We start from the raw sequence: 11,886 nt of genomic DNA on the forward strand, positions 1-11,886 counted from the left end.
AAAATGTAACACAGGTATTACCTCTGCTGGCAAGCCATGACTCCGGTAAAGATACCTGTTGTCAGAGTTGGGTACATGTACCTCAACTCTGACAGGTGCCCCCGTCACGACATGCAGCTCGTGTGCCTATATGAATTTATTACACGTGTAACATGCGCGGATCCAGAAAATTTTTCCAGGGGGGGGGGGGTCCGAGGCATATTTTCGCGATAATTTTACTATGTAAATTTAATAAATTTTCATTTTCCAGGGGGGGTCGGGACCCCCCCAACCCCCCCTCTAGATCCGCGCATGTGTAATATTAATATGCAGTCTTAAATAATTTTGGTTGATATGTTTTATAAGCAATTGTCTTAATAACAAACCTTGGTGAATAAAGTGTTTTTTTCTCCTACGTAGCGTTTCGGTGATGAGAGACTGCTGCAGTCTCACAACCTCCGACTTCACCTTCAATGGTTTTAGGGACACCACCCCTTTCTTAAAAACCTTTCCCTAAAAAAGGTACATATATGAATTGTAATGCATTTGTGTATTTATAATGACAAACTTAACGCAGTTCATTGGAAAAGGAAGGGGGTGGGGATAAATGAATACTAACGATTTGAAATATTATATCAATATATTACAACATGTTATGAAAAATTATAAATGCACGATGGTTTGAATGGATATATTTATTTATTTCAAGAAGTTTATATCAATGGCAACAATCTGAGAAATCTTTGAAGAAAATTTGTTTAGAAATCTAGGCTAAAAATAAACAAAAGTTGCCGTTTAACAGGAAGTTGACATCCGATTGGTACAAAGATGAATCCTACCATATTTTAAGCATCTGCTATGAATTGTTGCTGAGAAAAATGTAACAAATTGTTTTTGTTTTTGTCACAGACTGCCACAAAAGGGTAAATTAATAGCACCCCATGTCCTTTGTAGATGGGTTATGAATATCTTTAATGACATGGTATCTTAAAATAATGTAAGTGTTGATGTAGTGGGATACCTTAACCAATCCTGGTTTTTTGTCAGTTTCGTTTTGATTAGAACCTCGTCCTAGACCCATGAATCCACTACCTCAGTGGAATTTCACTATCCCACATTCTTAAAATTAAATTATTCCAAACAAGGATTTTTCAAAGAAAAACATCACAAATCTAAGCATTTAGTATAAAACATTTTAATTAATTTATTCATACCGTGCCATCAACAAGTGAGCCTTTTTCTGCTGTTGAACCTTTACCATCTGCTCTTTTGTCAGCTTGTTAAGCTTCAGCTGCTTGAACATGGAACACTCTTTACACTCAGTGAATGTTGTTCGCTGAAAGAAATGAAAAAAATTTTAAAATTAAAAATATTGTAATTTTTCTAAAACTGCGATAAAACTTTATTTAATTTCAATATATCAGGTTAAGAAACTGGTAAAAGATACAATTTATTAAATACATCAATAGAATGTCAAAGGTTTGATTTTCTCATTCATAATGAAAATTTTGATGTTTCATTTCAAGAAAACTACTGAAAAAAATAATTCAATTCTAAATATTTAATCATTTAACTCAGAAGCCTTCATGTCTGGACAGCGTTCTTTCCATATTCGCTGAAAATGTCGTAAGGAGAATGGATTACTGTACTCGTCATGATAGTCTTTGTATGCATTTTTCAGCGTCATACAGGAGTCTTATTGTGGCTTTGTCAGGCATTTGCTCCCCTTGTTTAGCTCCCAGAGATGAAGGGTAATTTGCCAGGTCTGAAACCATTTAAAAACAAGAAGTAAAAAAATTCCTCGCATTTATCTTTAATGATCGTGCGCATGATATAAATACAAAATATCTAGGTATAATGCTACTGCAAGTATTCAAAATGCGCCATAACCCAAAAGGTTTGTTTATCTATTCAAGAATCACATATATCGAATATTGCCGACGATCTACTAGCGATTTGCAGTTAACCAATTCACAAGCTGTACGTCCCTTTATGTGATATACTTAATTAAAATGTATATAAATGATTTTTAGTATGCCAATTTTTACTTACGCAGCAATGTTAAGGACGTTGTTAAAATACGGCCGGAAAACGATATTATTTAAATCATCGCAAATATACTTTGACCTGGAGTATTTCTTAAAATCTGTGTTGCATCTATTGACAACGATGTTAAACATTATTTTTTATGCATTTTTGCTTATGTCCATACTTCATACCAAATCTAGAGGTATAACCATACTTCATCTTATTTAATACAATCCTGTTTTCTTGTATGTCTGAATTCATCATTAACTTTAAAGACTTCTCTGCAATACATTGGCAATGAGAGCAAGACATAATGATAGAGAGAATTCAAATTTAGAATTTACTGTAAATGATTGTGCGGTTAAAATTTTAAATTATTAAGCTGAATTTATCTTGATTGTTTTATTTTTTTAACACGGTGAACTAATACATAAGAACATCGCAAGCTGAATTTATGCATCCTACTTCCACGGATAGGAGTCGCGCGTCTTTAAAGCTATCGTTTGAGATGTGGAACAACCCAAAATGGTTTTTGTTTGCAAAATGGTGAGTAACTTATCCTGGATTTATTTTCATTAAAATACCTCTGATGTAATTCCTTCAGGCTGCATAGCAGATTTTTTTTGCGTCTTATATCTAGTAATGTCTAAAACCTTTACAAACAAGTAATTTTGGACCCATATTCGGCATCAGCTGATCACAGAATACTTGTGTATCGGTTCTCTGACTCCTCAGGAAGGATCCAAGAAGGATACTATGACGATGGGGAGCATGGAGCTGGCAGGCGCTTACTATACTATATGAAAAAAAATCAAATGCAGGGGATAGCGGTGGTCATTACACCACGGGGCGGTCACACGCAACTGGGTCCCGAGAGATTCAATATTATGGAGGAACATGTGTGCGATGTTGCTAACTTACTGGACCACCTATAAAAATAGGTTTCAGATAAATACAATCCTTGCGAATATTTTTCTCGTACAATGAATTTATATACACGTGTGAATATTATACCAAATTTCAAATGTACGGTTAGTCCACTAAATTTTTTATGTTCAACTAATTTTTTTTTTAGCTCACCTGAGCTGAAAGCTCAAGTGAGCTATTCTGATCACATTTTGTCTGTCGTCCGTCTGTCTGTAAACTTTTCACATTTTCAACATCTTCTCAAGAACCACTGGGCCAATTTCAACCAAACTTGGCACATAGCATCCTTAGCCTAAGGGGATTTAAATTTGTGAAAATTAGGATCATGCCCTTTTGCAAAGGGAGATAATTAGGAATTTATAAAAAATTTCGAGAAATTTTCAAAAATCTTCTTCTCATGAACCATAAGACCAGGAAAGCTGAAACTTGTGTGGAAGCATCCTCAGGTAGTGTAGATTCTAATTTGTGAAAATCATGACCCCGAGGGTAGGGTGGGGCCACAATGGGGGGTCGAAATTTAACATAGGAATATATAGAGTAAATCTTTAAAAATCTTCTTCTCATGAACCATAAGACCAGGAAAGCTGAAACTTGTGTGGAAGCATCCTCAAATAGTGTAGATTCTAATTTGTGAAAATCATGTCCTAGGGGGTAGGATGGGACCACAATGGGGGGTCGAAGTTTTACATAGGAATATACAGAGTAAATCTTTAAACATCTTCTTCTCATGAACCATAAGACCAAGAAAGCTGAAACTTGTGTGGAAGCATCCTCAAATAGTGTAGATTCTAATTTGTGAAAATCATGACCCCCGGGGGTAGGGTGAGGCCACAAATGGGGGTCGAAATTTAACACAGGAATATAGAGAGTAAATCTTTAAAAATCTTTTTCTCATGAACCATAAGACCAGGAAAGCTGAAGGTTGTGTGGAAGCATCCTCAGGTAGTGTAGATTCATAGTTGTGAAAATCATGACCCCCGGGGGCAGGGTGGGGCCACAATGGGGGATCGAATTTTACATAGGAATATATTGAGTACATCTTTAAAAATCTTCTTCTCAGAAACTATCAGCCAGGAAAGCTGAAACTTGTGTGGAAGTATCCTCAGGTAGTGTAGATTCAAAGTTGTGAAAATCATGATCCCCGGGGGTAGGGTGGGGCCACAATGGGGTGTCGAAGTTTAACATAGGAATATATAAAGTAAATCTTTAAAAATCTTCTTCTCATAAAACTAATCAGCCAGGAAAGCTGAAACTTGTGTGGAAGCATCCTCAGTTAGTGTAAATTCCTAGTTGGGAAAATCATAATCCCCGGGGGTAGGGTGGGGCCACAATGTGGGATCGAAGTTTTACATAGGAATATATAGAGTACATCTTTAAAAATATTTTTCTCAGAAACTAATCAGCCAGTAAAGCTGAAACTTGTGTGAAAGTATCCTCAGGTAGTGTAGATTTAAAGTTGTGAAAATCATGATCCCCGGGGGTAGGGTCAGGGCCACAATGGGGGATCGAAGTTTAACATAGGAATATATAAAGTAAATCTTTAAAAATCTTCTTCTCAGAAACTAATCAGCCAGGAAAGCTGAAACTTGTGTGGAAGCATCCTCAGTTAGTGTAAATTCCTAGTTGGGAAAATCATGATCCCCGGGGGTAGGGTGGGGCCACAATTGGTGGTCGAAGTTTTACATAGGAATATATAGAATAAATCTTTCAAAATCTTCTTCTCAGAAACTAATCAGCCAGGAAAGCTGACACTTGTGTGAAAGCATCCTCAGGTAATGTAGATTCAAAGTTGTGAAAATCATGACCCCCGGGGGTAGGGTCAGGGCCACGATGGGGGATCGAAGTTTTACATAGGAATATATATAGTACATCTTTAAAAATATTCTTCTCAGAAACTAATCAGCCAGTAAAGCTGAAACTTGTGTGGAAGTCTTCAGGTAGTGTAGATTCAAAGTTGTGAAAATCATGATCCCCGGGGGTAGGGTGGAGCCACAATGGGGTGTCAAAGTTTAACATAGGAATATATAAAGTAAATCTTTAATAATCTTTTTCTCAGACCCTAATCAGCCAGGAAAACTGAAACTTGTGTGGAAGCATCCTCAGTTAGTGTAAATTCCTAGTTTTGAAAATCATGATCCCCGGGGGTAGGGTGGGGCCACAATGGGTGTTCGAAGTTTTACATAGGAATATATAGAGTAAATCTTTAAAAATCTTCTTTTCATAAACTAATCAGCCAGAAAAGCTGAAACTTGTGTGAAAGCATCCTCAGGTAGTGTAGATTCAAAGTTGTGAAAATCATGACCCCCGGGGGTAGGATCAGGGCCACAATGGGGGATCGAAGTTTTACATAGGAATATATAGAATAAATCTTTAAAAATCTTCTTCTCAGAAACTAATCAGCCAGGAAAGCTGACACTTGTGTGGAAGCATCATCAGGTAGTGTAGATTCATAGTTGTGAAAATCATGACCCCCGAGGGTAGGGTGGGGCCACAATGTAAGGTCAAAGTTTTACATAGGAATATATAGAGTAAATCTTTAAAAATATTCTTCTCAGAAACTAATCAGCCAGGAAAGCTTTAACTTGTGTGGAAGCGTCCTCAGGTAGTGTAAATTCAAAGTTGTGAAAATCATGATCCCCAGGGGTAGGGTAGGGCCACAATGGGGGGTCAAAGTTTAACATATGAATATATAGGGTAAATCTTTAAAAATCTTCTTCTCAGAAACTAATCAGCCAGATGATTCTTTATAATTGTTAAGACTTTGGCCACAGGACAATTCTTTGGCCTCACAAGAAGGTTCAGAGTTTATGTACGTTTATATCCCATATATAAACAATTGTTAAGGATCTTTTTGAGAACTGCAATACTCAACATATGATATGACTATAAAATCATCCTGTTCGAAAAGGGACAAATGATTATAAACATAAGAATATCCAAGGGATTTTATTCATACAGGATCAACATGTATTATTGTACATTGTCCAGATAGTTTGTATTATGACTCCATTAAGCTGATTTTTTCATACCTATTGTTCCTCAGGTGAGCGATGTGGCCCATGGGCCTCTTGTTTAACTGCGTATATGAAACATCCGGTTTGTGTTTATGGACACTGAAATTGCAAAAGTTGTCGTTTACCTTCAATCGCATCTCCCCGGGCCTATCCGGCAGGGTCGGAAAAACATCTCGAATGTATTAACATCACCGGATGTTAGAATTTTATACAAAATGGAGTCGCTTCCCATTAAATTAAATATCGGCTAGACAGTGTTGTATGTCGCTTCTGTGTTATACTTTAGTGTATATCATTTATTTTAATGAAGTCTTGCTCACATCTCAACAGATTGTAAAATGTGTTGTATTTATATCAAGTTTTATAAAAAGGGGGGTTGTCATGGACGCCTAGGTAATACATTTGAGGTGGGTTTTTTTCGAGCTTGCCGGAAAGGCCCGAGAAGTTGCGATTGGTTTACCTTTTGTCATAGTTATTTTGAGCATGTCTGTAGAAAGGTATTCTATCTTCTGCCAACTTTCTCTTCTTTCGCCTTCTTTGACAGTATACTGTTTACCAAAAATTTGATTTGTTTGAATTACTTTATAGTGTTCCACGTTTGCGATTTTGAAAACCAAATGAATGAATTTAATAACAGATTGGAACTATGGCAACATTTTTTTACATAAACCTCTCTCTCATAAGTTTTTTTTTTCAATTTATGTCATTCATTTAAAACTTTTATGTTTTTTCATCATGAATATTGTTCTTGTGTATGAAATTAGTAAATTCATTCTTAAAAAAAAAGATCGTAGTAACATTCCTCCGAACAACATTTAAAGGTTTTTTTGGACAAAGCTAAGCGACGGGTTAACGGCTTTGTTATTGCTTCTCAATAAAGGAAAATGTAGTTGCTAAGCGGTGGATGTCATTTTTGGATAATTTAAATCTCCCGAGCTGTTTTTTTTATGTAAATTGTCAAACTACGTAAGCTTATGAGAAAAGGAAAATAATATTTTATTCGAAAAACTGTTTATCGGGTTACCTGAGAATGCAGTTGGTTCTTTCTAAAATATATCACATTAAGCTAAACAAGGTTAAACAATTATTTATTGTATTTCAAATTTTATATTATTTCGACTAAACACCTTGCTTTGTTAAGTCAAAGTTCTATTTTAGGAAATATACTTTATCTTTCTGTGCATTGCATGATTGTGTGCAATATAGTAAGAAAGTTCATTAAATACTTGCATGTCTCTTTAAACCAAAAAGTTTACAAATTACTGTCCTTTTCAGCTAGAGCGAAAATTTACATTTTTTCTGTCTCTCGCTGCCCCTTTTTCTTTATAAATAAATATCTAAAAAAATAAAATCGTAAATAGCAGGCGTATTAGTAAGGTTTTGTATTGGGGTTTAGAATTTAAAATTTATCTTAAAATGCAAAAATGAATCTAAAACAGGTCTAAGAGTTTTAGTACTCGGATGTCTGTCATATGAAAAAATTCTCTCTTTTTACATTCAGACGTAGGTGAAAAATAACAATAAACATGCTATGTCTTTTCATACCTTGGAATTGAGAGCACGGCATTTGTGAAAAAATACTAAATTAGTAGAAACAATCAGACTGCTCTTGGTTTAAGTGTCCAGATTTCACCAGTAGTTGGTTTATGACAATACAGAGGTTGAACAAATCAACGTGTACGCGCACGTGTAGAAAGGAAAATATGTACATTACTTCATCATTCTGTTTAGTGACGAATTTCTAGACGTATGTACCAAAGTACCCGTAAGGTCGAACTTGTAGGTTTTGTTTTCCTGCTTTCTATTTAATTTAAGAAATATGTTTTTTTAGCCTGAATATGTAATGCGCATACTGATATAAAAAACATCATTAAAATGTATCATGTTTTCGGAGTTTGAATACACGTATCTCCTTCTTCAAAACATGCAGTGCCTCTGTTATCTTATTCATCTGTGATAAACAGAAATATACAAATATAAACAATGATGTATAATAAAATTAACACATGCAAAAGTCCAAATGTTCGAATGGGACAAAAATTCTAATCTTAGTAGGAGAGGATATTAAGAATTACATTAAAACATTTACACATACAGGTACACGTTACAACAACTAAACAAGAAAAGTAATGTTAGATGGTGCGCGTAGTTCTAACTTGTAACCAACACGTTCAAGTACGCCTACCCGTTGGTAATGTTACAAAAAACAACAAAAAATCAAACAAACAAAAACAAAACAAAAATCTTGTATATTTTTTTTTAATGATCACCTTATTGGGGAGTTCAGCGATAATAAATTTTAAGTGCATTCTACAATTTTTAAACTTAAATGGAAAATCATATTCTGAAATATGTGAATGCTTTTTTTGCATTAAACTGTTAAATATATTTATTAACAAACCTTTTCGGGGTGGTTCATCTCCAACAATGGGGTGGTTCTTAAAACTATGACATGTTGGCATGTCCTTTGGCAAATCATGTAGATTTTCAAAAGACTCATTAAGCATCAGAGCCATTCCCTCTACCATATGTTTATCGATGTGGCAATGCATGAACCAGACACCTGGATTGGTCGCCCAGAACCTTATAATTGTGTAGCCCCCATATGGAACGATGACAGTGTCTTTTCGTACTGGATTGTAGAGGTTTATGCCAGGAATTAAAGTATAATTCAACCACCAGACCAAATTCCGCCATCTAGCATCATTGCATTCGCTTGCGTCGTTGGCTAATTGCGAGTTGCATACTAAGTCGTTATTGTGATCGAGACGAGAGGAATTTTGAGGCGACAAGGAAGGAAACCCCATTTTAAGTACTTCAAAAGTATGACCATGAATATGTATTGGATGTGATATACTTGCACCATTACCAATGTTTGACAACACCATTATGATTTCCGCACCTGACTTCAAAGTAAGAGAGTGGGTACATTTGCATGAATTTTCATTATTACATTCATCACAAGAAGTATCCAGTTCCGACGATTGCGATAGGGCCGATACAGTTGGCCAAATAAATTTACGACCATTTATAGAACTGTATTCAGTTTTGCCAGGAAAACCAAAATTCAAAAAGTATGTGAAACTTTCATGGCTGCGTTTCAGCAAATCAAATTTTTTTTTAGAAGGTAGTGATGTTAAGCTACTCACAGGAATACATCTATACACATATGTAGGCTCACGAAAATATAATTCAAATGGGCAATTTAAAACTGTTAATCCGTAGGTCGGAACCCATGTATACACAGATGTGGAAGATGAAGTTATTTTAATTAAACCACGTCCAATAATATTTTTCTGTTTTTCGAGAAAAATTCCTTCCAGACTATGTACAGTTATATTATATTCAGGTTTGTAATTGGTCACTCTATCAAGGTTCAGTTCAATGTCATAACGTTCAGCAGGATAAATGATGATTTTATCAACTTGTTTATCACGGACTGGGTATCCATCCGTTGCTTTGACTTTTAAAGGAATTCCAGGAACTGAAAATAGAAGGGGTCCCTTTGAACCAACTCCTATTATTCTAAACAAATGTTTCTCTCTGAAATGTCTGTTTACTTCGTATACTTGTAATGGTGCGTTGTTATTTTCAAAATCTCCTTTGCCGTTAATGAGAATGGAGTGTGGTTGAATAAATGCTCTTTCTAAGTTTGCCTTTAACATTGTGGTTGAGCCATACAAGTGGTTCCATTCTTGCAGCATGACAAGATGCTGGTTCTTTATTGGAATAACTTCGTTGTGTTCAAGAACAATAAACGCCCCAAATAGTCCCATATCTCGTTGATTGCCAACATGAGAATGATACCAATACGTTCCACTAAAACGGGGTTGAAAAGTATAATTAAAATATTGTCCAGGTAAGATCGGACACTGTGTAACAAAAGCGACTCCGTCCATTGCTGGCCATCCCAACTGATCTATTCCATGCCAGTGAATTGTAATGGCTTCGTTTAATAAATTGTTTTGGACAATAATGGTAATCTTCTGATTCTCGTATAGAAAGATAGGTGGTCCGGGCATCGACTGATTAGCAGTGATTAACTTCAATGTGGTGTTCCAGCCGTCGGCCGAAATTACATTTTCAATAGCAACCTCCTTATCCGGCTGCTTGGCCGAGTAAAGTTTGCCGTTTTTCGCAAATACCGGGCCGGTATCGGGATCATTCATTGTGAAAGCATAATCTATATCAAGCGAGGTGTAGCAGTGTGCAGCACTTTTATCACAAACAAATCCTTGAGCGAATCTTTGCAGCACAATAAACAACAGGACGATGCCTACATCTGGAGGATTCTAAGAAAAAAATAAACCTACTGCATTAGATATAAAACTTTTCAATAATATTCTAATCTTTGATAACTGTTGACGGAATGACACATCTCTATCCTGTAACTGTTACTTTAAAATGCGTTCATGTTGATTAAGAACAAAAGTACACTGAATAATAATTACGCATTAAAAGCTAAAATATAACATATAAAGCATTGAAACAAAACGAATTGTTAAGTATTTACATAAACTCAAATAAAAAATAAAAGAAAGTGAATGAATAACATATTTCGATCAGGGAAAATATATATTGTATTCTAGAAGTAGCGTTGGGGTTTAATTATCTAAAATTTTAAAATACAGAATTTAAAGGGGGGGGGGGCTATAAATGAAAAATGACCATAACAAACTGTCAACCTAGTACTACATGAACTTTGAGTCTCATGTAGAAATGATACTTGTATACACGTACTTTGTTTGCAGTTAACTTAATTCAAAGCAAACAAATTTAATTAATATGAATGGTATAAATTTGAATAACTTTATCTACTTTTTGGCATTTAACGCTTATGACAAATTCTTACATATATGCAATAAAAACTTCCTGGATGGAATTAATTCCTAAAAGATTATTTAAACTGATTTCACGTGATACATTCAAATTACCTTCGGTCTAGTGGGTCTGCGGACTCGTGAACCTTTGAACTACAGAACTTTCGGACTATTGAACCTTCGGACTTGTAGGCCTTCGGTCGAATGAACCTTCTGACTACTTGACGGGTTTTTTTTTTTTATTAAAGTATTTCTCTTAGTTTTCATTCAATTGCATTCACTTTTTAAATGAGCATGCTCACGACATGGTAAAAGGGGCATGCTCACGACATGGTAAAAAAAATATTTACCGATTAATGCTTTAGTATGGTTTTTTTAATCTGCAACCTTAATTGAAGGGTCATTCCTTGAATATACGGGAGCTAACAGAGCTTACAGTTTTTTGCTTTGTAAGTAAGCTTGAATTTTGAAGTGGAAATGTCAAATTTAGTCCTTAAATAATCATGTTAAACGTAAGAAACTGAAAATGAAGTATATGATAGACAAATTAGCTCGAAACAGTTTTTTTTTACTATTATATTAAATGTATTTAAAAAAACAAGGCACGATCCTTGTTTAGAAGACAAAGAATTGAGAGCCCTGTATCTTGCTTATAACTTTACATCTGACTTCCAAATTTCATTTCATTTTTCAAGCATGTCGTCTCTATCTTCAACAAATGTTGAACAGCTTAAAAGAATATGCTTCTTACATTGTTTAACAGATTTGCAACAAAACGGAAATGGTTTTCATACATTGAACTTGTGCGAAAATTATAAATAACCCTTACGGGTCCTCTTTATGAATAACCTAAAACTAATTAGAAATAAACTTTGTAAGAATCTTACTATAAAATACATATCATTCTGGACAGAAAGAGATGCATGCCATTGTTTTTCTTGCCATCTTGTTTTAGTAATTGGTTAGGTTTTTCCACAACAGTGTAAAGGCCTATTGATATTGTTCTGTTTATTTTTATTCTTATGCTTTTTCTTCCGTAAGCGAAAAGATATTTTTGTTTTGCGAATTATCGAAACGCTTTCATTTACGTCGTACACCTTCTAGAAATGATATCGGCA

The 11,886-nt window shown here is 35.0% G+C and overlaps 1 protein-coding gene across 1 annotated transcript; it reads right to left on the minus strand.

The window, feature by feature from the left end:
• Nucleotides 1-1,183: 1,183 nt before the first annotated feature.
• On the minus strand, nucleotides 1,184-10,235 carry LOC136276048 (uncharacterized). The gene is made up of 2 exons (XM_066086785.1): nucleotides 8,219-10,235; nucleotides 1,184-1,315 (listed from the first exon to the last, which is right to left on the minus strand). The coding sequence occupies exons 1-2, from the start codon at nucleotides 10,115-10,117 to the stop codon at nucleotides 1,184-1,186; spliced, it is 2,031 nt and encodes a 676-aa protein (XP_065942857.1). The 5' UTR covers nucleotides 10,118-10,235.
• Nucleotides 10,236-11,886: the final 1,651 nt, after the last annotated feature.

Source organism: Magallana gigas, chromosome 1, assembly GCF_963853765.1.
Source record: "Magallana gigas chromosome 1, xbMagGiga1.1, whole genome shotgun sequence".
NCBI lineage: Eukaryota > Metazoa > Mollusca > Bivalvia > Ostreida > Ostreidae > Magallana > Magallana gigas.

Coding starts and splice junctions, on each gene's coding strand:
- LOC136276048 (XM_066086785.1), bottom strand. CDS start 10,117: ATGAATGATCCCGATACCGGCCCGGTATTTGCGAAAAACGGCAAACTT. Junction 1,316..8,218: donor TCGCTGAACTCCCCAATAAG/GTGATCATTAAA, acceptor CATTTCTTTCAG/CGAACAACATTCACTGAGTG.